Below are 25,022 nucleotides of genomic sequence, written 5' to 3' on the forward strand. Positions count from 1 at the left end.
GCCATGATTGAGGTGATGTGAGATCCCCAGTCTCCTCCCTGTATGTAATATTCCTTGAAGCCCAGTCTGCTCATCAGCTTATGAAATATCCGAGCAGCTGCAACCGAGTCAAAATCTGTAGATAAARAGAAACACAGGAGACCTGTTTGTCCTAGTGCTCCTCCYGGYCAAAGAGTGTGACCTGACAGAGCCATGTGAGTGYGGGGCTGTGGGAACGCACTTTGTGSAATGCTGCTCTKCCTTRCTGCTTGGAAAGAAACTGAACACAAGATGAAAGAAATTCACTGGAAMGTGGGGGAAGTGGAAAGCATTTGACTTCCAATTACCATTGCATTCCAAATCTTCACAGCCAGCCCCAGAGCCTCATTCACATGGGCCTGAGTGAAGAGCCAGGCATCTGCATTCACAAACTGCAGTGAAACCYWGGGAAGCCAGGRATGGCTGAGGTGTTACTCCAAAAACTGCAATTCCAACAGAGCCTTKTCAYTGCTTACCTTTCTGGTGAGGGGCTTCTGAGAAGCCRTAGCCTGGGATGGATGGGCAGATGACCTCAAACACCACATCACCCTCAGTCAGACCGTGGCTGGCTGGCTCCGTGAGCAGAGGGATGATCTTGTAGAACTCGTAAAAGGARCCAGGCCAACCATGGACCATCAGYAGAGGTTGAACAGCTCGACCATGAGGAACATAGGATGGCTTCACATGRATAAAATGGATATCAATCCCTGCCACACATCCAAGACAGATAAATTAAAGTTCTGGTATCATYACAGTTTCTGCTCTTGACTCTGAAGAAGGAGGGTGGCAAAATTGTATCTGGAGCAGAAGTTCCACAATCAGCCCACTGCAAGAAGATGCCTGTCTCATCTTTTCCACAAAGACAGAGATATTGACCGCAGTCCCAGATATTGGGGTCACTGGAGATGAGCTTCCATCTCCTGAGAAATTGCTCTCACAGTCTCTACAATATAAGCAAAGCTGCACTTGAATGAATAGCATAATGTGGGTAATGCACATGCAGAAACATTACAGTGATTAAAAGAGAAATCTGAAAAAGTAAGWGCATGATAGGAGCCTAATCAAGAGATCACTTGTTTAAAATCTGACTAACTTCACCTGGCTAAACTACTGGGTGGTGATGGGGAGTATTTCAGCCTCAGAGTCTGACTAAATTTTGCAATTTTCGAAGGTGGCTTAAAGGCAATCACTGMAGAGCATCTCATCGTTAGTTAGCATGGATTTAGAGCCAGTCTWGAAACACACCTATCTTATTGCCACTGTCTAATAGTCTGAATCCTCTAAGGTTACAAGTAACAGACCTTCCACTAGTGCTATTTCACTCATATCACTACGCTGTTATGCATAGGTAATCCTAAATAATGTCACTTCTTACATCTCCCATTCTCATTGTGCATTTTCGAGTGAGACCTGTTCAACCGGAGATCCTCTCACCTTCAATGCTGGTGTGGAAGTGGGGGTATTTGTTCAGCACTTGCACTTGCTTGTGCCAGTCAAACTGATTCCTCCAGTAGGACACCACCTTCCGCAGGTAGCTGGAGTTGAAGCCGTAGTGGAAGGCGGCCCCTTCCACATGCGGTGTGAAGCGGAAGCGATCCAGGCGCTGGTGCAGATCCTGTGGAATGGAAGGGAACCCTTCTTGCCGGGCTGGCCAGCTGCTGGCAGGTGCCACATGCCAGRACAGACATGGACCGGCTGTCCTGGCTCTGCTGGCTTTTGTATTGCTCTCTGGGACACCACAAGCCCTCCTGAAGAAGTGCTATAYTCTGTGTGACCTCCTGAATTGTTTATATGGGAACTACAATTTTCTATAGGTTACAAGTTCCCCTGGGGCACCCAGGAATACAGAGTCCTACTCTTGGCTTGCTGCTAACTCACTTCAGGGTTTTTGGCRCTAGGAGCATACTGCTACTTGGCCAGATAATTAGGCATGCAGAGGGACAGAGGAGCTACAACTCAYTCAAGACCGCAGCCCTCTTCAGCCTTCCAGCCCTTCCCTCTGCAGAAGCCYCTCAGTCCCACCCTACTGGTGCCACTGCTGTCCCGATACCCTCCTGCCCAGTTCCACCACCCACAGTTCCACTGTCAAAGCCTGCTGCTCAAAGCGTGGTCTTCATGCAGAAGCCCCAGGTTGCACAGAGGATTTGTTGTCTCAGAAAGTCTTTAGGGCCCATTGCAATAGACTGGAGCTCAAATTCCATTCAGAAAGGGTGGTGAGACAGAAGCACATGGCAGTGCCCTGCTGTCACCCCCAAGACATCACCTTGAAGCAGTGAGGTGGGTGATGGAGTGCCTCCYCCTTACAGCTTTCTGCCCCTCCTTACACCCCAGCCAGGAGTACCTCGATTTCTTTGTCAGATGTTTCAATCTTGAAGGGACGGATGCTTTCATCTTCTTTCCCTTTGAGGGGTCTTTCGCCTGAGCCCCACCACCCATCGCCCATGTCAATAGTCTTGATCTTGCGTCCAGACCTGAGCCAGTAAAGCAGTATCCCTCCAACCCCCAGGGCGGCTGCAGGGACCAGGATTGCATTCTTCTGGGAATATTCAAAAGACCTGGGGAAGCATGACATTCTTTGTGTTCAACAACAGCAGTRTCAAAGGCAAAGGGACTAGGCTGGGCTTGTATTCACATCCATTAGGACTGAACAGCCATGAATGCCTACAAATCCCAGGCAGTCAGCAGGGGCTGGGTGCTTCTGTTATTTTTGAAGAGTACAGGCAAGATTTGGGGCAGSGTTCTGTCTACCAAGGCTTCTTAGGGGTCTCAAGACCTTGCTGATCGGGACTTGCTGAWCACAAGGCTTCCTTCTCTCTTTTCTTTTGAACCAGGATGCCCAGGAGGACAAGGTTCAATAGGATATGGGGCAATCTATTTTGAGGGAAGCACTGGATTGAATGAGACAGTAGCAGCTGGACTTGTCCAGGAATAAAAACTCCTTGGGCAGAACAAGCTAAGGAGCGGGAGGAGACACAAAGTCTTCAACTGCTGAAGCTTGCTGGATGTACTGGACATCCTCTTCTTGCCAGTGCTTTACACACAGCTGCCCTACAGAATCAATCAATGCCCTCATAGGGCAATCCTGGCTCTCTCCCATTGCTTTCCAGTAAGGAGTATCTGCTGGTGCCCCTGTTTCTGTTCTAATCAGCAGGGTCCAGACTTGAGGTGTGGGAACTAAGTTACCAGAGCTGGATTTGACAGACATGCAGTCCTAAATATAGTGTAGTTTCCCATCCCTCTGACCTCTCCAGCTTCCCTTGGGGATTAGTTGAGGTGTCTGGGGGCTGCAAAGGGATTATGAATGAAGATTTTGCTATTGTTGTTGTCATCCAGAGTATGGAAGGGCTGATGCTGTGCCCCCACCAGGGCACTGACCCAAAGAGGAGGCTGCAGCACAGAGCATCTCTCACTCACCTGATCCGGGACAAGGCACTCTCCCTACAGAAGGGAAAAAACAGAAAGATYCTTACAGTCTGATAGTGTTGTCCCATGCCAACCCTTGTGGATGGTGCAAAGAATGTCCCATGCCAGCATCACTCATTGCCCAGGCATGTGATCACAAGCTGTTTAGCCACCTGGCAACATGTGCCATTATTTCTCCTACTCTTTGGATACCAGGGATGGAGAGGGGCTCACAAAGCATTGCCTCTCTACAAAGAGACAGTGTTTCTGGGCTGTGTTTAATGAGATAATTTGTTGCCATAATAYTCCCTCCTTCAGCACAATTTAGACAAAAGGCAGTAAACAGCTGCTTAGGTGTCCTTGCAGGGCTTCATCCTGTGAGCGGCTGTGTAACTGCAGCCAACAAAATCGTTTGCTTTGTCTGCTGTGTAGCAATAGGTGCACAGCCTTGGCATGGCACTTCCCAGCTCCAGGGCTTTTCTGCTGCCAGCCATGTGGTGCTCATCGTGCTGCAGAGCTGGCACGAGCAGAACCTTGTGGGACCCTTCCCTGTTCAGGGTTTAATGAGCTGCTGTAACTGCCACTTGTAGCTACTCCTGACTGGATAGCAAGCCTCCTGTGGGCCTCCTGTGCCTGCTAGAAAAAGGAAGTATCYTCCCTGGTTCCCTTTAAGCCTGGCAGATTCTGGTGCAAAATGCACAATGTAAAAGCTAGTGACAGTAGGAGGAATAAGAGAATGTCTTGTTTTTCTGCCTTGTGGAATGCAGCTACATTAGGGAGTTTTTTTTTTGTGCTATAATTATAGTGCTTTGAGAACATAAACTAACAATAACTAACATAACAACTGCCAAAAAAGAAAAAGACTTGATAATCTGTGAAAAATGAATCCCACTGGGTATTAGTTTTTACCTAGAATTGTTCCCCTCTGCTGTCTGAAATGCAGAACCTAGTGCCTGTGCTGGATATCCCAGTAACCTCCAWGCAATCTGGTAACAATTGCTAAGACAGGCTTTGTGTGATTTTTTTTTCCTTAAATGGCTTTTGGAGACAGAAGGACAGGGCTCCTAAGAACAAATAATTTATGCAACAGGTGAGAATATTTAAGTGCCCCTGCACTTAAGTCCTGGAGCTCAGTGAGCAGAGGTATGAAGCCAGTTATCGATGCACAAACCCTGCACTGCTTAACAAAGCCAGCCTGTCCCAGAAGCAGCTCTCTGAGTGACACAAAACAAGGCTCAGTGGATCAACACCTCTTCCACACTCATGCTCAGGAGAACTCAGCTGCCTGCTCCCCCTCTCCCATTGCCTGGCGACCCTCCCGGGGCTTTCTCCCACCCCCAATCCCAGTGAGCCCAGCTCCTCCCCGTGCCAAGGAGAGCTCACCATGCGTTTGGAAGGATCTCTTGCCACATATCTGCTTGTCCTTGCCTGGCCGCTGCTCTGAGTGAGGAGGACACAATCCCAGTTTCTCCTCTGCTGCCTTTCTCTTCCGCTGTGACGTTTTTTTCGGGGACAACGCAAACGACATCGTCCATCAGTGCCACCTATTGCCTGAATGTGCAGCTGCAAATTSAGTTCGACAGAGGCAAAGGCAAAGCCCAGCGTGCGGCAGGGGCAGCCCTGTGCCCCAGCACAGACTGGATGCCAAATGCACAGAGAGCAACCCTGCAGGGGCTGAAGTCCWGGGCTCAGGCTGGGACAACACCGTGTCCTTAGAGCAAAGGCCAGATGGGTTATAAAGCCCATACAGAACCATAGGGTGGGAACTTCAGCCAGCAGCCTGAGGGAAGGGATTCTTCACTCTCTTCAGCGTTGGTGAGACAGCATCTGGATCGCCATGGCCACTTCTGGCCTTGCTGGTAGAAGAAGGACTGGAGTGGGCCCAGCCTTGGAGGTGCAGGGCCACCAAGCTGCTGGGGGCTGGGGCTTGTGGGGTATGAGGAAGGTGGAGAGGCTTCTTCATCCTGGAAAGGGTGAAGGGTGGGATCTTATTGCTGTCTACAGCTATCTGGTGCAAAGCAGAGGAAAAATGGAYCCAGAATCTTCCTAGAGGAGCAGCAGTGTAAGACTGAAAGGCAACGACACAAATTGCAGCCAGGGAAGGTTAGATAAGAGGAAAAARTACTCCTCCATGGAGATGTTCAGACAGTGGGGCAGGGCTCCAGAGAGGGTATGAGATTTTCATCCTTTGGGGTATCTGAATTTGATAGAAACAAGACATTGAGCAATCTGGCATATCTGAACCCGCTCTGAGTAGGTGTTGGGATGAACTCCAGTTGTCCCTTGCAACCTGTATATCACTTGGCTGTGTTCCCAGTGCACCCATGACTTGCAGTAGCCAAAACATAAGGGAAAAGGATTTCTATAGAAATCAATGCTTTGTTTTATTTCAGGGACCCAGATTTCATTTTTCTCGTGGTTGGTAAAATCTTCCTGGATAAAGACTTCTCCTTCATAGAAATTTGACAGCTTGGGAAAATGAGAGTTCAAAGCCTAAGTAGTATTGGGTGGAGGGAAAGTGAGCAGAATACTGCTTCCCGGTATTTTCAATGAAACGTTGCATAATTTTTGTGCACTGCCTCCTTCTGGGGGCAGTGAATCTTGAGCCTTGCCTTCCACCAGAGGCCAGGGGGTGGAACTGCTGCTGCAGGAAAAAATGCTTTATCRTTTTGCAAGTTTGTTGTTTTAGTATAGCCTCTCCAGCCAAGAGACTGGGTGTATGTCTGGGCACAAATAAAGTCAGCTGTAAGGAAAGAAAACAGGGAGGAACAGCATTGGAAGCTGCAATAAAATACAAAATCACGAACTATTTAATATATTCTATTATAAAGGTTTGCACTTCCAGAACAGTGTTCCCAGTATACCAACACTGTTGTTTGCTCCTGGATTAGTCAGCTATCCCAGAAAGACCTTGTAGGAATTGTAATAGCAAGTATGGCTTCATATGCGAAAAGAATATGTAAGTCAAAGAGAGGGTTGACTTTTTCACTAAGGACTACTCTAACATCATACTGATAATTATAATACTGATAAGTAGTTTTTAACAAATTAAAAATGAAAAGTTCTCAAAGGACGGTTCGCKAATCCAACTTGTTTTACTTCATAATACTGAGAATACTCATCTGTATAATTAAAAACTAGATAAGATAAATTTCATAAGTAATTGATATATTTTAAGTTATTACTATGTTTATATTCATATATGTTTATATGAGTTTATGTGATATTTGTTTGGCTTGTGGGGGTATCTGTACCTGTAAGGTTATGGAGACAGCCTCCAAAAGGCAAGGTGGCCTAAAYTGCATTCACCAAGCTATTTTTGAGCCCAGCTTACAAATTCAAGTATCAAAAATAGTTGTGCAAATTATCTAGTGTTAGAGAATGTTAAACTTAACAGAAATAAGGTGGGCCCTCCAGAAACACTCCAAAAATCACGGACCGATCTGCTGGACTCTGGGTGCTGGTAGAYGGCTGCATGAACTCTCCTCCTCAGAGCCCGACTGTCCTGCAATTTTTGGACTCATGGGGTGCTGAGGGGAATGCTCTGCACAGAGGGATATTAACTAGATATATGAATAGCAGCTACCCATTGTAGAAATTTCAGCATGCTTTCATCTTCTTTCCTTTCTCAGACTGAGCAGGAGAACCGAGGTCCCAGGGACTGGATATGGTGAGTGTCTCACGCCAATGCCGGTGCGGGGAAAGGCCAGGCCTTGCTTCAGGCCCCGCCCACAGGGCCCCAGCCTGGCTGAGCTGTCAATCAAACCATCCAGGGTTTTTGATTGGCCAAATAACCGGAAGTGCCACCTTAGGGGCGGGACCAAGGGTTTAAAAGGAGCTGTCCAGGGGTGGCCATTGTCTGAACCCTGTGGGGYTCTGTGCGGGGGCCTAGGAGGTGGTAGCTATGTGCTTTTTTTTTTTTTTCCTGTATCTCTTCTGTCTTTGCCTTTCTCTCTCTTGCTTTCTTCTTCTAATTCTCCTTCATGGAATGCTTTCAGTTAACAAAACATTATGGTTTAAAGGTTTCTGGGTTGAACAGGCTAAATTTATGCTAAATTAATATTAAATTAGTGCCACATTTATGCTAAGGCATAAGTGCTTGATACTGATTTTGGTGTTGTGTTTAATATTTCGTCAAAGTTTCTTAGTTTCCTGTGTTTTTGCCAGTAAACTTTTGTGTATTTGTGACCTGCGAAGAAAATCTGGTTGGAATATGTCTTTGTGCCAATAGGAGAAAAAGAACCTCAGTTTAACTCCATATATGTCAGTGCACATAGTGTAACACAAGACTGGATGAAAAGAGCGTAGAGTGAGCAATCTCTGTGCTCTGCCATGATGCCATTGCAATGTTTTTTTTTCTAGCCCCAGTGTTCCTGCAGTTGGAGGCTCTTTTATTCACTCAACCACCTTAGCTGCAGCTTGATGCTCAGACTGAGGTCCCCATCACCATGGGTAGTCCAGATTAGAAGATGTAAGAGCATCAATGTTGAAGCCCTGTCGTGATTGTCTTGGCATGGCTTTTCCAACTCATTATCCCTTGGGCTGTAGGCTCTTTTACTCTCAACCCTAACCCTAGCCCCAACCCTAATGTCAGCTGGGCACTGTAGCAGAAGTCCTCATCACCATGGRTGGCACAACTTTAAAAGTGTGGAGCTGGCAACAGATTTCTCTTCTCACCAACTATAGTAAAGGAACCTTCAGTTTAACACCTGGATTTAAGTGTCCAGGTGTAACAGGGGTGGAATAAGAGCTTTTCAGCTGCTGCTGCAAGCAACATGGTTGACTGACACAGGTAGAACACATGAACTCTGACAGACAATAGCAATTGGTCAGCTTGACTATTGCTTTGCAAGAGCTATTTATACTCAGCCAGTAGTGGTATTTATTTAAGATTCCTATGAATTATTAAATAATTTTTAAAACCAGTCGTAAAACCATATTTGGAATGTTTAACTTAAAAATTAGTCTGTCAAAATATAGAAAAGAAAGAAAAGAGCAAAGCAAMTGAGATGATTACTAGCTGTGCTGAAATGTATTCCCACTGGATGACAACCTYTATTGCAGCCAAGGCACCACAAAGGGTAAAATCTCTTTCACTGATTTTTTCAACACACGCTATGCCTGCTCAGTGCACTTACTACTATCCACAAAAAGAAACAACAAAACAAAAAAAGAATTATGGGAATCTGTGTAATATATGCCAGACCAAATTTACTCCCTACCCCAACAGAAAGCAAAATATCTAGGGATAGATYATTTTAACATCCAGATCAGAATGAAAATTAAGTTTGTAGAAAATGAAAAAGGTTTCAAAGGATATAATTTTTGATGCTCCCAACTAAAGAAAAATTGCATGAYCAGGTTCTTGAAGCAGTAGTCCTGTAAGAAAGAGCGGTGAAAGACTAGCATGAACATCAAGGAAACCCTCTTCTGTTTTTGAGGAGACCAGGGAAGGAATACCTCTCTTCACAGTTTCACTGGATGCTTCAAATACAGCTAGCAGCTCCGAGTGCTTAGCTTCAGTGATGATAAAGAGCGCAGAGATTGTCATCTGTGAAATCTTACCGATGATGCTTAGCACCAGGTTGTCTAAACTTAGGCTGATTGTAACTGGTGCTTGATTGTGTCAGACCTCTATACAGACCTAAATTCAATTCTAARGCTACCACCTACTGCAGTTTTTTAGTGTTTGGATTGCAGACATTTTGTAACTATCATAACAAGTTCTAGAAAGGGAGGGCAGAAAAGTCTTCAAGTATAATTACAGCAGTGTGGGATTTCACAGTACTTCCATTTCTTTTCCTCAGTCTGTTGCAAAGCACCAAACACCACTTACATTTCCACTGGGATTCCTGCAATTTTATAATAATTACAAAAAAAAAAAAAAATGAAGACTCCAAATGTCAGCCACAGAATTCAGTCTATAAGTACATACTTTTAAAAAAGAGTTAGATTAAAGCTTTGCATTATTTTCCCCAACTGCTTTTTCACTGGATGTGAAATACTTTCTATTTCCTCTTACCACAAAATTATTTCTTTCCTGTATCTCAAAACCATTAGGTGAAATTCAAGAAATATGATAAAATTGCTATCAATTTGTTCATCCACTAAGAGTCACCCTGGCTTTACTGCTTTTTGGGACCTCGTGAGAAGTTTAACTTAGGATGAGTAACTAAGTATTTTGCTCTAAAACATCTGTTGCGGGCCTAATCCATCTCCCCCTGAAGTCAGTGAGAGCAAGTTAGGTTAACTTTGAGGATTTACCAGAAGCTTACTTAGATTGTGACAAACATCAAAGGCATTGATTTGAGGTTTGCAGAAATCAGAGAGGTRCTATATGATTTCTTTTGTGCTGCTTGTCTGTCAGCATCAACCCCATGGTGTGCCTCTGTGCTTGAGGTACCAACAACATCCTAGGTAGGGTAAAATGCATCCTTCCCTCTTCAGCACTGTTAAGGGACTGGATTGTCCATGTGATGACTTCCAGGTATGCTTAACCTCATCTGTAAGAAATGAATATGAAGTGTTTACTGAGGGATCATGGAGAAAGGAGACAATGTTCAATGGCACCAGTGACATCAGTATTTTTATTCAGGCCTGCTCTTGAATGAGTCCTAGGAGTGAAATATCTGTGGCCATGTGGTTCCCGAGAGCAAGTCCTACCCTTTCCAGTTTTTGCTACTGTGGCGTGATAAACTTTACCATTACTGCTTAATGCAGTCTGTGAAAAAAAGAGGAAAAGGAAATTATTGTTAGGTGCTGAATCTCTGTGTATTGGTGGTTAGCAGAAACAAGCCAGATTAAGTATCTTTAGGGCCTGAAAACTGGTGTCTACAGCAGAAAGCAAGTTAAAAATATAGCCTGTGATGTGATCTCTTGGTTTGCCAAGACAGATATCTTTCTGGATGTACAGAGTAACTGAATTGGGAAAATATCAAGGAACTTTAGGCTAAACAGTATCTGTAACATACTGCAAATATCTGGAAAATCTTCAATGCTTTTGCTATATTGGTATCAGTAAGCACTTCCATGAGAGGAGCATATTTCATTCACCCTTTAGACTAAAAGGGCAATTTTTGCTGCCAAGGACATTGCTACAGGTACTTTTTTCTACTGCACTTAAGTAAGAAGAGTACACAACTCAGTTTAGGAAAGCTTCTTTTGTTCAATCCTGCGACCTTCCTTTGCAAAATAAGTAACCCATGCCAAGTTTCACTWTACTTTCAGAAACATCATACCACTTTGAGCAATGTGGACTATTAATTAAGGAAGTAACAAAACAGGACAGAGCAAAACCTMATTTCTCTCATTTTGCAAAATAAAGCTGTCTGTGAACAATACAAGCTAAGGGCACCCTCTTGGAAACATAAATTGCAGCACAAGCAAAATTCCTGTAATAATAACATTCAAATATTTCAATAGCACAGAACTAGAGTAATACTAGAAGTGTTGTCTATTTTCTCTTATTCACCTAAATGAAAAAGATGTYCTTCAGAATGCACTGTAAAATGACATAAGCTACAGGAAATGTACTAACTAAAGAGCACTTTCTGCAAAATTCAGCAGTACAGATCTGGGTGCTGCAGGAGGGATGTAACTGTTATATTGCAGCCCCAGTCAATGTCCTGGTTTTGGCTTAGATAGCGTTAATCTTCTTCTTAGTAGCTGATACAGTGCTGTGTTTTAGGTTTAGTATGAGAATMATGTTGATAATACACTGATATTTTGGTTGTTGCAACATTGTGCTTACTCTAACTCAAGGACTTTTCAGTTTTTCATTCTCAGCCATTAGGAGGTGCAAAGAAAGTGACCAGGACAGCTGGTCACAGGGATATTCCATCCCATAGAACAACACACTTATTACACACACTGAAGGGAACCATTATGCTGCTCAGGGACAGGCTGGGCATTGGTCAGCAATTGTATTGTGCACCACTTGTGTTCCTTAGATTTTATCCCTCTCTCAAGTTTTCATTACAATTATTATTATTGCCGCTATTTTTATTATAGTTATTTGTGACAATGGGGGAACAGAGGACACGGACTGTTTTTTAGCTGGTTCAAAGAAAATCCTTTATTTTCAAAAAGCTGYGCCTTTTTATACTTTAATTTTCCTGGGCTAAGAACTCATTGGCTGTTTGCTCTGCAGGGTTGCTGTCCATGAACTTTCTTATCCAATTACATCTCTGGTTAGGCGGTGTCCACGGGCTCTGCTTAACCAATCACAGCTTGACACACAAGGCAGGGTCTCTGTCAATCATAGAAGCTGTTCCTTGATCACTTGACCTGCAGCTTGAACCTTTGCCAAACTGTGAGATTAAACCCAACAGTTATTATACATCATTTAAATGATGTATAATAAATATACTCTTAGTTATTAAACCATTCTTATTAAGCCATTCTTATCTCAAGAATCTCTTTTTTAAAATTCTCCTCCCCACCAAAGAGGGGATGGGGAATGAGTGAGCAGCTGTGYGGTTCTGGCTTAGTTTCTGGCTGTGGTTAAACCATGACAWTCAAGAATAATTTTGATAGATTGCTATTTCCTTCAACCATGGATTCTRCAGGAGGTGGTGGCTGTTACCCAATGTTTTGTTCCATCGTTGCAGGGGAGTCGTTTAGTGCAGGCTCTTGTGTATGATTGTCACACCGCTTGAGATTGCAGTACTCCCATAACGTGTTGGGGTCGGTGGTGAAACACCATGGGCTGCTGTCACCATCTGGGTTTCTACAGTAGTTGTCCCTCAAATCCCTGCACAAATAAAATCAGTAATGATGCTGCATAAGTCTGAAAGTAAGCATAGGAATATCTTGACARAAGAATGTACTATGTACATCTACTATGTACAGATAAATACATTTATTATTGGTTTTACTTATGGCCAGATATCCTATTACTAGCAAACACATTTCTGGCTGTGATACTAATGAAGGGTTATATTTCATATGCACATTGGAGTATTGAATATATTTATGCATATGGAAACATAATTCAACTACTGTCTTATACCCTGACTCTAATATTTCAATGTTCTGAGTACTTAAATAATTGCCCCATATGGCAATTCTTTTAATTTCTAAAAGTGTATGTATAAGCATACACAATTGTAAGAATGTGTGGATTAATAATAAATATGCAGGAAGATTCATACTATTGGTGAGCACTTAGACTTTTCCAAAAATTTTTGTTAACTGTCCAAGGGTTCTTATATTCAAAAAATGGAAAATAAATGCTTATGGAATTGATCTCCTCTTACACTCCCAAACCCTCATTGCTACTGAATTCAGTGAGAGCACTCCCATGTCTGTGCTTGCTGGGGCACGGGGGAGTAGAATTTCTCTCTTCGATAATTAGCAGAGTCACAGTATTTCCCCATCCTGAATCACAGCACAGTCACAGAATACAAAAGAACTGAAATGCTTTTTCTCTAAATATGACAGAACACATGARTTCCACATTTTTACAGCTCAGTTCTAATTTTTAAAAATGTTTTGAAGGATATCCCACCTCTGATGGTGTTCCAGTTTTTTAATGCCAAAATATAACTGAAAATTTCAAATTATTTAGTGTGATACCGTAAAAAAGGCAAAAAATTAGAAAGCATCGACCTTCCTSCTTATAATCCACCAAGCGTGATGGATTTCCTCACAATTGTAGTCCTGCTGCTTTCCTATCCTTACTAAAAWCTGGCACATTAGTTAGCTTATCACTGGTCTAGTCATTTCTAGTCYACTTCTGTTAGCTGGAAGAAGATAAATCAAGGGAAAATTTCAGTGTATGCAATTCAGAGTGCCCCTTTCCAGCTACAAAGAGCACTTAGGTGGTATTTCTAAGCATGACATATCTGACTGTGTGTTTTGCATCATAAAAGCTGTATCCTTTTCAGATTAAATCATTAGAAAGGCCACAACAAAAGTCTGAAATTCRTAAACAAAACATAGATTTCAGCAGATACCCAGTCTCTGGATACCAGCCTCCTGGTGTTGGTTACAGAAGATTGGATTTAAGGGGAAGTGATACAGCTGTATTTTACTCAGAATTTAGATAACAAGCAAACACAGTTCTTACAAATAAGACTAACAGAAAACATTTCTGTATCTTAGAAAAGTTGTCTTTTACAGATATATTCCCTAGCAGTGTTTTCAAGCATAGATGTGCAAAGATAATAAAACCAGCAATAGTTATTGACAGAGAAAGTGGGAAAAGGTGAGATAAACATACGCGTCTGGGAATCTGTCCGGGGTTTTTATATGCCTGTGTGGGAACATGGAGTTCCAGGCCTGGCACGTCTTTCCCGATGCAGTGACAGACATTGTGCCTCGATAACTTTGACCTTTGCCTCGGTAGCACTCCTCTGTCAGGGGAACTTGTACAGGCACATCTGYGGTGAACAACACAAACTGGTCTTTGGCATCATAATTTTATGTTTTTACTGAGCAGACACAAGAAARTCCAAAAACACAGGATGACAAGAATGAATGACTCATTTATGCAGACAGCATYTAGCGAAAATCATCACACCTGCAGCAGAAGGGAATTTCCAAAGATATTGAGAAAACTTTCAGTTTTAACAATTTCTGTTAGATRTTGTTCAGTGAAGGGTTCACCAGTCAGTTTCATTTTGGCATTTGTGAACATGTTAGAATTAAAGATAAGAAAGTTCTCATAAAAAATCCTCAAAGATTAGATACTGATAATTTTTCCCATGGTCAATTTATCAAACAAACATTATGTTAAACTTCAATCTCTCTATTATCATTTTGATTGTGCTAAGACTTTGTTGTTATTTTTTATGCTTAAATGAATGAATGTTTCATTATAATTTTTATTACTTTGGAAGCTCTTGTCCTCTCTTGCTGATTTCCAAAAATGGGAGTTCATCTTATTCAGCAATTTTTCATCTCTTTAAACTTGCTTTTCATTTTTCAATGAACTTGCTATAATTGGTGTCCCTTTGGGAAAAAAGGAATATTTAAAAAAAATTCTTGACCCTGTATTTCTTCTGTTGAGTCAGCTAGTGATTTGCAACCTTCACTGTATTTCCTTAACCATTGAAATTCAATATTTGTCAGATTTTGCAACATGCCAGGCAGACAAACATTGACAGTGACAAAGTGACTGAAAAAAGGWTTTAATACATTTACAATAAGAAACAATAAAACTTCCACTGTTTTAAAATTCTTATCTCAAATACATTCCACTATTCATACCAGCAATCCCTTGTTCTGTCACTTCACAARGAGGAATTGTGCAGTATTCCCATCTCATGCTGCTGTCAGTGGTGTAGCACCAAGGTTTCTTTTCTCCATCAGGGTTTCTACAGTAGTTTTCCTCTAAGCCCCTTWAAACAAGAAACAGGAGAACTGGCTTAAAATCACTCATGGAAATCCAGAAGAGTTGTGTSCTTGGCTATTAACAACTACTGCATGCAGAATTCAACTCAGTGCTTATATTTATGGTTTTTTTGGAGATTGATTAGTCCATGCATCACTGCTTTGGGACTAATTAATGGTCTTTGACTTTACAGTMTAAATGCTGAAGATGTAGGAAGAACTTTTCAAATGCTCACACTTTCTGCTCTTGTTGTTGAGAGCAAGATGCAGGAGATTTCCAAACAGAAACGTATCTAAGATTACAGTAAGAACCAGGCAAGGCTGGATGTGACAGCCTGTAAGTGTGTGTGTAGGAGCACTGGTGCATGCTGCTCTCTGCCCTGTGATAATGGACAGGGTTTYACATGGCTGGGAAAACTTGCAGGATCAAACTGTAGAGCTGTTGGTCTGGTCAGTTCCAGTTATTTCTGCATGTTCATGCTCTAGAAACACAACTCCTCTGACCTTGGAGCTCAAGGAGCATGCTGTCCTTGGAGCATCACTCTTCAGGAGAGTCATGCATTGAAAATGTGCCAAAACACAACCAAGGGCTTTGGAACAGAAAAGTAGTAAACTACTTATAGCTCTGCAGTGGGATGTGGAGGAGACATGTGAGAAAAATTCATGCGAAAAAACAGGGTGGCAGAAAAAAATGAGCGCTGGCAAACAGAATACGACCTAACAACATAAATGAGGAAAACCTGTGCTCCTCTTGCCTCTGCATCTRGGTTGATAGGGAATAACTGTGTTCTTTGGTGATTATTATAATGATGAGGCTCAGCATACTTGCAGGGGTATCTGTCAGGAATCCAGCCATGTTTGTGTGGAGACTGTGTGTTCCAGTGTTGGCAGGTTTTTCCCGATTCAGTGGTGGTTATTCTTCCTCGATAGTCTTCTCCTTTCCCCGAAAGACACTGGGAGCCTAGGCCAGAGACTGGTGGGCTTGTAGCTGTAACAGGAAAAGAATAAAAAGATAAGGAGAGGGAGGGGAGAGAAGGGGAGGGAAGGAGATCAGAGAAAATTGCTGATAACTGGTGCTTTAAGAAATATATAAACCCCTTGGTTTCTGTAATGTTGAAGATGCATTTTTTTTTTCTTTTAGCAGAGTTCACATTGGTTAAAAGCCATGTCAAAATCAAAGAGCACATTTTTATGAACTTCCAGACTGCCAGACGGATGTCCTATGTCTGCCCTTTTACAGCAGCCAGTAAATAACTTCGCTGGGTTGAGCCAGACCCCGTGCCTGCAGTCCCCCGAGAGCAGAACAGGAAAGGCAGTAAGTAATCCTGTACAGTCTTGTAAAAAAAAAAAGTGAAATGGAGGGAGAACAGTAATATAATACACACAGGGAGTGTGGAAGGGCAGAGAGAGCCAAGAAGAAATTGTGAGAGAAAGCAAAGCAGCCTTCRGAGATGAGCCTCTGGAGTCTGTGTATTGGGAAAGAGGGGCAGAAGGATCAGTGAAGAAAAGAAAGAAAGTGAAGTGGTCTGCCATGTGGAGAACAGCAAAGAAAATTAATGATCAGATGCATAGAACCTGCAGAGGGCAAATGGAAAATGTATTTGCAGCACATACCTATAATATACAGAATTTCCCAAAGAAATGGGTGTGACCCTAATAGGTGGTATGTTCCTTAAACTTTATGTTTTAAAGATACGATGGGAATACTATGGCAACTGTCACTATTTATCATACAGAAGCCTATAAATAGTTATTCTGCCATCTGTAATTAAGCATGCTGAAGAGAACTACATCTAGCAAACATGCACCACTGCTTGGAGTGCTGGTAAGTGCAGATGCATAAGAAAGCAAGCTCTAGAGAGAAAAAATAAACTTTTAAWTTTTTTTTTCTCTGACTGCTATMCACTTCTACAATTGGCAAKGTTATCTCTTAATTCACTGCCTTGGAAATAGCCAGATTTAGTGTGCTCAGCTTAAGCTAGCTCATYGATAAATCAGGTTTTTCTCTGGAGGCCTGAACTTGTTTCTCAGGATTCATCCCTTGCTCAGAAAAAGGCAGTGCTGGCTGTGCTGATCAGAGCCAGGTAAAATATCACGATATGGCCATATGGCAGTTCAGATGATTTCTGTGAGTGAGCACATCAGCAGGGAGCTACTGATTTAACCTGAATGTCCTGCYTCCCAGCTAAGTTGAAAAGCAAAGTGGTTAAAGGCAAATTATGGTTTCCCATAACATCTTTGGTCTTAGTGCACTTTGTGGCACCTGCATCCTYACTGACCGTACATGGTTTTACATAACAGAAATTTAATAAGTGATTCTGCTTATTAATGTGTACTTTTCCTGCTTCACAGAGGTAACTTTAGGTTACTCAGAGTTGTAGTTTCTTGTCTTTCCCCTCCCTGCGTAATTTTAATGAGAAGAGCTACCCTCTAGAGTGATGTCAGGAAATCAGACTCACAGCAACGAGGAATGTTGCAATATTCCCAGCGTTTATTTGGGTTGGTAGTGAAACACCAGGGCCGAAGTTCACCATCAGGATTGCGGCAATAATTCATCTTCAGATCCTTCCCTGGATAGCTGCACATTGAGAATGAAAGAGAAACTCGTGAACCAGCTATGGCAGATGTAGCAAGGAAGCTGTCTGCAGGCAGGGTCTCCCAGGCTCTGTGGGAATGAATTCCATGCTGAGCATCACTCACTGTCTCTGGGTAAATCCATGCATGTGAGGCTCTTGGGCATCCCAGCGCTGGCACTCAAGTCCAGACTCTGTTCTTGCAACTTCTCCATGGTAGTCCTCACCATTACACTGCATGCACTCCCCCGTAGGTCCTAGGCAGAATGAAAGCAAAGCAAGGAACKCACCAGCCTGTTTGGGGTTTCAGACTATGCTGAAAAGAAAAGTGGGGTTTGCTCCGGCTAACAATGAAAGGAATCCAGAAGACCATGCATTGCAGCCTGGCCAAATTAATAATTCTTTAGGAATATGTTTTGTTTGGAGGGAGGAATTTGTCATGTATCTGTATGTACTGTTAGAAATGGGAGTTCAGTGTGTAGCACAGTACTTGGGTCAATCTTTACTCTTGTTAACATTAAATAAATTACTGAGGTAAAGAGCAACATATTCCTTATCCAGGTCATTGGAGTTCTTTGCCAATAGTCAAAASTAACAAGACAGATGCAGATAAAGCAAACAATATCAGCAAATGATTAAAAAATGTTAGTTCTTCCATATTTACAAAATAACTTTGATAACTCAAGCCAATTAGGAAAACAATGTCTGTGTTAAGAGCTTCTTAATTTCAGCTTGATTTAAATTCTAATTTGAAAACAAACTGTAAAAATAAAGCATGAAAAASTATCAGGAATAATATTACCTATTTGAACATCCCTTCTCTGAAAAGTGAACATACCTTCTTCAGTGTGCGTGACCTGGTCCTCACACTCTGGGATRTTACAGTAATCAAATCTAATAGCAGGATCTGTTGTGTAACACCAGGGTCCTCTTTCATCCTCATCAGGATTTCTGCAGTAGTTTTCCTCCAACCCTGCATTGGGGTATTTTTCAGGTGTGTAACTGTAATAGTATCAAAATTCTATTTTAATTCCTGTACTTTAGTGGAGCAGAAGGGAAGTATCCAACTTGCTCAGCTAGCTGTGAATTTTATTCATTCACAGTAAAAATGGAGAGAAACAGATKCCCCATTGTAAGCCATAAATGAAAACTGAAAAAACATTCCATAACTACCATTATTAGTACCTTTCTCCCTAGGTCCCAGCTGCCAGTAAGGAGTGAGTTTACAGCCTRTGAGGATGATGACAGTCTCAAAGGACAATTTTTATCTTTAATACATGCATCCAGCTGATCTAATCAGCACACTACAACCTGTGTCTCTGCCATGTGTTTGCTACTGTAAAAGTTGTGTATTTCTAGAGACTGTTTATCAACACAACTAGGTCACAGAGATCTGAAGAAAGTGACACTAGGCTTCTTCTTTCAGTAATCTTCCCACAGAAGACTAGTTTACTTTCAAACTATATGAGCAAGTGTATCCAAGTTTCATTAGAATAAGAAGTTTTTTTAAAATAAAACTCCAACATGGATCAGAGGAAACAATAGCAAAATCTTCATCGTATTGAGAGAAGGAGCATTTCATTTGTGTAAGACACCTCGTATTTAGAAACAACTTCTCTAGCTGACGATGCATCCTTTCCTTATCCAGATCATTGCACTTCTCTGGAAGTGGAGTCAAAAGTAACAAAGCTGCCTTAAAAAGTCACCTGAACAACAGGCTTTGATAACTTGCACTATAAGTCTCTTTATACATACAAAGATTAGGAAGCTTGGAAGACATTCAGAACATAAAGAGATATAAATTAGGACATACTTTGGTTTGTGCGGTACTTTCTCTGCCCACTTTTGGCAAGGAATATCCCTCCAAGTCTTGGCTTCTGTTCCTCTGTAGTCTGTCCCAATCCCTCTTTTACACTGTAGAAGGTAAACTGAAATGGAATCAAATTTGTKAATTCAATGGTGTTAGAGCATTTAATTTCTGGGAACTGAAAATCTGCACATAAAACTGAAGCTCATCTGTACATGATGAAACGTGTTTGACTCATGTTTTGAACTTCTTGTATGTGCAAACATATTATTCTATAATGTATTTTAAAAGAAATTAGTTGCAACTTCTAGGCATTTAAAGAGAGTAATTTCTCAAGCATTGTTATAAAGCTAATAAAAACAAGAGAACAAGTTACCATTGCTTATGATATGGAAAAAATGCAGGCTTATATTATCATTATACTGGGATAAATAGGAACATCTTTCACCAGCAGCTGGAGATGGTTTGAAAAGCATTGTTCATAAACACGTTTGCAGAGTAGGTGAAAAAATACCCCTGTCCAATAAGTGGCCCCCAAACCTCTGATTCATCTTAGCCTCAGACTCTCCCAGGTATTTTTCTAATGGGATTCCAAGGCAGGGAGAATGCAAATCATGTTGATGGTTCACTTATTGGCACAAGAAGAATCTCCCTGAACTTCAAAACAGAGCAAGGACAGGAGAGAGACCAATTTGACAGGAAAAACTGAACCTTGCAATAGTTGCTGCCATCACAATGTGGCTGGGGCTAAAAATGTCTGTGCTGTGTGTCTTGCTAAAAGGAAGCTGCCACCTCGTTTGTCAGTGTACTTCTGGAGGGACCAAAAGTTCAGTCACTGCTGCTTCAACACTAAGACTCAGGTCCCAGCATGTCCATCTCTGCTCAATAGCCATGGACTTTCTGATGTTGCCAGGTTCCTTGTAAATTATTTTAGCCTGTCTGCATAATAAATCTGGACATATCTGATACAAGGGGAGAGGAGGTGAAGACTGTATAATGGTCTGGAAGGAAGACAAGGGAATTYCCAGTTCAGATGGAACATGGAGACCACCATGGATCTAGGCCTTGGTATTTGATCCTTCTTGAACAGCATTTTTAGTAACTCGGCTTCTTCCTGTTTGGCCCCCAATTCTTTATTAGTTTTCTGCCCTATACAGGAATTTGCTGCAGCACTGCAGCAGAGAGCAGAAGAATGCCATTAGAATAGGCTTTGTGAGGAAATATGTAGCATCTTACTGTACACATACTTTGCTTCTCATAAAGAACTGCATCTGGGCTGGAGAACATCACCGTCATCTTAGCATTTTCAGCCAGTGTTAAACACTGCAGCTTTTTCCTGGTGAATAGGAAAGCCCTGTTGAAATTGAGAAGGAAGCAATATTGACAYAGGAAGCAATATTTTAAATTCAATTCAGATTATTCAACTAATAATTATTTTTCTATAAATTATTAATTCGGTAGTGCTGTCTGGTAGGTATTCATTTTTATCTTTCAGATACTACACTTAGATGTTTTAGACMCTAAGAGGTTAATGTTATCTACTACTCTCAAGTGACTCACTTAAGTTATTGTGTGGAGAACTGAAGCTACATTGGCAGCACTTCATCAACAGAATCCTAGCTGATCAGGTTAGTGTCTGTCCCTACAGTGGATTAGAAAACTTGCACTCTACTTTTAGAAAACAAGACAGCATCCAGCTAAAGAGGTTCAAGCAAGTTTTCCATGTAAGATAAGATCTGTTGGATAAGAAAGGAAATGTGAACATTTACTATTAAATGAGTAGTACATTGTAAATTCACCTTTTACTTGATCTTGTGGTAATTTATGGGTTCGAGATAAGTCATAAGCTAAAGGCACAGGGAGACACTCCTGTAGGCAGAGCTGCCGCGGAATGGCGATATTGTCTCTGAGTAGGAGCATATCATTGATGCACAGACACCCATAATGACAAGGTTTTAAGATTCTACAGAAATTACCTGCAGGTAAAATTTCTTTCTGCTTCACATTTCTGCGCACATTCTTTTTCATTATTTGTCTTGTAAAACTGTTTATTTYGAGTAAGAATCCAAACACCATCTGTTCTTAAATAGTCATCCAGTATGTCTCCTTTCACTAGAAGGGAAGGAAAGGAACCAGACATTACAAATGAGAATTCTGCAGGTAAGGAGATCTGTGGATTTGAGTCCCATTTTCTGTGTATCTCGGACAGGTGAAGACACAATTTATTTTGTGTCATTCTGATAAAAGATTATACACTCTGAGGTAATTTCTGTTTCCTTACACAATCACAGCTGAATGGGAAAAAAGCAGCAAAAGAAAGATGTAGAGACAGTTCTGACTAGAGTTATGCATGAGTTTGAAACTAAAAGCAAAAAAGGAAGGGGGAACAGAGAGAGGGACTAAGTGATATCAACACCAATCATAGAAAGGGAAGTGATACCTACATCAAAGTTTCGAAGAAGCATGAATTATTAGGTGGATGAGAGATTATGACCTGTCATGTAGATTGTGCAATCTCTACAGTTTAATTGGTCAGAGCCTAGTTGTTTGTCACAAGATGTCCTGTCCTAGTGCAAGAAWCCTCAATCATAAAGTTACTATGTAGCCTTTTACAATGGCCACCATTGTTTAATTGCAATGGGTTAAGCGGACTCARTAATGAAATTTTCAAGCTACATCTCTGTCGCAACAAATTTATGCAAGATTTTAAATTAGTGTTTCAATTAGTATTGTTATTTGAAAGCTACATATACATAGGATTTATACAATGTACCTTTAATACATTTAACACACTTCTAAAATACTGTTGCCTACAATGGAGTTTGCCATCTAATTGACTTCTTTTATTTTCATGTCTATAAAGATTCTATGTTTCAGTTCCAAATTTCTACAACAGTTTATTTCCATCTCCAGCATGAGTTTACAAGGTTGCACAAATGATGCGGTTTAATTATTTCATTTTTTCAGTCTTGATTATTATTGACTGATGCAGGAAGTTCATAATTTTGTACTGCATTCTCACAGGTAATGTTGTGAATCTTTCATTTATGCACTCACATTAGGCTGAATTTACTGTAGCATCACTCCAGTGTTATTAATTCCCACAACATATGGGTCATTCATGATTGATTGCCTGAGGGTATTTTCTGTGTCTCTTTGCAGAGTTGGCTCAATGCTGTAAACCCTGTGTGTCTTGAGAAATCCCTGACACCTGGGCTTCCCATATCTAATCCTGCTGTTATGGTAGTACTATGTGGAGCACCATTAGCTTAGCCTACTAGTTTCTCYTGATGGATTCAGTAAACAAGTGCTTCCTCTCCTGAGCTTTTTCATAAGTTAATTGAGGCCTCTCTTCCAGGAGACTAGAACAGGAAAATACTCRTTTCTAAACTTGATTGACTCATCTTAAAACTCTGTGTTTTTTCAAAGAGCTCTACTTTGGATACTATTCCTTTTCAGTGACTATAAGAAAAAAATTAAAAAGGTGTTTGTTACAGTTTGTTTAAAAATGAATACATGGGATTTTGGATGACATGCATAAGCTAAAAGCCAACACAGATTGGCAGAATCTTAGTTAATAGAAAAGAAAAGGTGATTCTGGTTGCATGAAAAACATTCAAAGTGTAAACTTAAGAAAGCAATATAATATATTTAAAATGCATCAAGGAATGTATTAGTCTGACTTAAATATTTATAAGCCCAGATATTGCACTTGATAATSAAATTCAAATGATTCAATTATATTCAAATATATGTAAACAAATGATTTTCTTAATTTATATATGCATCTCTCAAGATTTGACCAGTGCTAATCCCAAATACATAAAAATTTTTTTAAGGCAGTTTTGGACCATCACTTTCAAGCAAGTCAGCTAGAGCTGATAACAATGAACTAGTAACACCACCTCTTTATCAGTTGTCTTTTATAAACTGGCACAATCATACAATGATACGTCCCTGATATTCTGACTTTCAGGGTCTGAACTATTAAAAACTCATAAAAACTGTACTGATATGTATATCACAGTACTATTAAAAAGTCATTTAAGTGCCATGCAATTATAATACAATTTCAAAGTACAAGAGACAATGGCGTCTGATTGAAATCTGATTGAAATGCATACTACAGATGGAATATTTATTTACAGAATTTGTAGATAAGCTTGAAATTCATATATTGCCATTAGGGAAAAGCCTATAATTTTTTGGAGTTGTAAAAAAGAATTCTGGACCTGGTAAAGGTGATCTGGTTTACTGAAGAGTAAATTTCTACCTATTGCTCTCAAGAAAACAGGGGAGAACATTTTATTRTAAGTGTTTGACAACACATTTCTGTTGCCAGTTGTCAGCATTTCTGTTAACAATGCTTGACAGTAAAGACAGCTATACCTTTAGCATTTGTTCCAAAGCCTGTCTCTAATTTTAAAGATAACTTCTCACTGACTGCTATGGATTTTGTACAAGCCTTTGCCAAGCTGCCTCCCAAGGGTGCCCCTGTCTCTGGACATGGGAAATCTTTGCCAGGAACCATTAATTGCCCATGCAGACACCAAAGCTGCCRCTCTTCTGGTGTCACTAATCAAAACAACCCTGGTGCAACCACAGCTCTCGCTTTATTCAACTGCCACTCCTGACCAACAAGGCCCAAATCCATTGCCCAGGAAATGGATGACACATTGATTTAGGGACCCACCTTCACCACATGGAACTCACAAGCAATTTGCCCCAGTCTCACCTCAGCAAGCAGAAGGCAAAGGACTCTTACCTGAGCTGAGCAAGAACAGAAAGAGAGTGGTAGCTTTGCTAATCCCCATTTTGGCCCAGCTGATGCATGTTGGAAGTTGTGTGTATTGGTGCACGAAGTTTTATTGACTTGCACTGGAGTGAGGCAGCATCAAACAAACAAGGCAGGAGGATTAAGTTAATAATTCTCCCATGCTGTGCTTCCCTTGCCATGGTGTGGCAGTCAAAACAACCTTGAATTGGACAGATTACCAAATCAGGCTCAATGATTTCTGCTGGATACTGGGAAATGTGAAGGCACTTTCTTCTTTTGTGGGACATGGTTTTTTTTGGGGTGTGGTTTATTTTTTTTTTGGTTTTTATTTCCCCCCCTCAGATTGTTTGGCATCACTTTGCTAAGGTAAAGATGAGGATTGTAGTGGTGGAAAGTATGGGAACAAGACACAATCCACACATCTAATTCTTTATAGTCCTGGATATTCAGCTTGAGGTCCCAGTAGTATTTTCAGTCACAGACTTGCACTGCTTTAGATGGAAACTGCTTCTGATTTATGCTTTTGTGTAAGACAAAGTCCCCCAAAACAGACTCTGACTCAGCTAAGGCAAGCCAGGCATTCCCAGCCATAGTGTCTTCATGAGTTTCAAATGGTTTGCCTGGCCAGTCAGTGTAGCCTTTAGCTGGGATTGGGAGAACAGATGAGAGCAAGMTGGGAGGAAAGTGGGAGTCCTGCATGTTCCCCTCTGTGCTAGGAGAATGGTGGTCTGGAAAGGCTGTGTCAAAGAAACAGCCACATCCTTCTGAGCATTGATGACCAGAGAACCACTTGAGATGAAGGCAGTGGTCAAAATGCCTCCAGGGCACAGGGGGAAATACACACTGGACTGCTGACATGGCAGTGGGGAAGTGGCCTTTTTGCCCCAGCTGTGAGGGCTCTCAGTGGGCAGCCAGTGTGTAACCTGTAGTCAGAACAGGTGGGAGCAGCACCAGTAGGAAAACAAGTGTCTGGTCTTGATAACTGTTTTGTGGTGAGTCATGTCTGTGTGCCTGCACATCCACAGCTCATCGGCATCCCAACCTCCACAGCTGCTGTTTGAGCATATCATTCAACCTCTACCATATCTGGCAGGGGAATATTCCTATGAGG

General features: G+C 41.5%; 2 protein-coding genes across 3 annotated transcripts in view; both read right to left on the minus strand.

Moving 5' to 3' along the window:
* Window positions 1–4,963, minus strand: part of LOC130575999 (epoxide hydrolase 1-like) — a 9,395-nt gene extending 4,432 nt beyond the window's left edge. Inside the window, 8 exon segments of the mRNA XM_057370321.1 lie at window positions 1–115; window positions 495–725; window positions 1,453–1,633; window positions 2,360–2,573; window positions 3,433–3,456; window positions 4,804–4,898; window positions 4,900–4,926; window positions 4,928–4,963. The exon segment at window positions 1–115 is cut by the window's left edge and continues 2 nt beyond it. Coding sequence (XP_057226304.1) covers window positions 1–115; window positions 495–725; window positions 1,453–1,633; window positions 2,360–2,573; window positions 3,433–3,456; window positions 4,804–4,898; window positions 4,900–4,926; window positions 4,928–4,948 — 908 coding nt within the window. The 5' untranslated portion in view covers window positions 4,949–4,963.
* A 4,357-nt stretch (window positions 4,964–9,320) lies between these two features.
* LOC130575978 (plasminogen-like) lies at window positions 9,321–24,012 on the minus strand. 2 transcript variants are annotated; one of them, XM_057370296.1, is made up of 12 exons: window positions 23,900–24,012; window positions 21,111–21,246; window positions 20,382–20,488; window positions 19,141–19,255; window positions 18,166–18,329; window positions 17,455–17,584; window positions 17,214–17,332; window positions 15,580–15,742; window positions 14,632–14,762; window positions 13,643–13,802; window positions 12,005–12,172; window positions 9,321–9,923 (listed from the first exon to the last, which is right to left on the minus strand). In XM_057370296.1, the coding sequence occupies exons 1-12, from the start codon at window positions 23,946–23,948 to the stop codon at window positions 9,920–9,922; spliced, it is 1,446 nt and encodes a 481-aa protein (XP_057226279.1). In that variant the 5' UTR covers window positions 23,949–24,012; the 3' UTR covers window positions 9,321–9,919. The 2 variants fall into 2 exon arrangements, with proteins under 2 accessions (XP_057226279.1, XP_057226271.1); XM_057370288.1 differs by lacking the exon at window positions 9,321–9,923 and adding an exon at window positions 11,441–11,729.
* Window positions 24,013–25,022: the final 1,010 nt, after the last annotated feature.

This window comes from Malurus melanocephalus, unplaced genomic scaffold, assembly GCF_030028575.1.
Source record: "Malurus melanocephalus ecotype Western Australia unplaced genomic scaffold, MMel_1.1 scaffold_5, whole genome shotgun sequence".
Lineage (NCBI taxonomy): Eukaryota > Metazoa > Chordata > Aves > Passeriformes > Maluridae > Malurus > Malurus melanocephalus.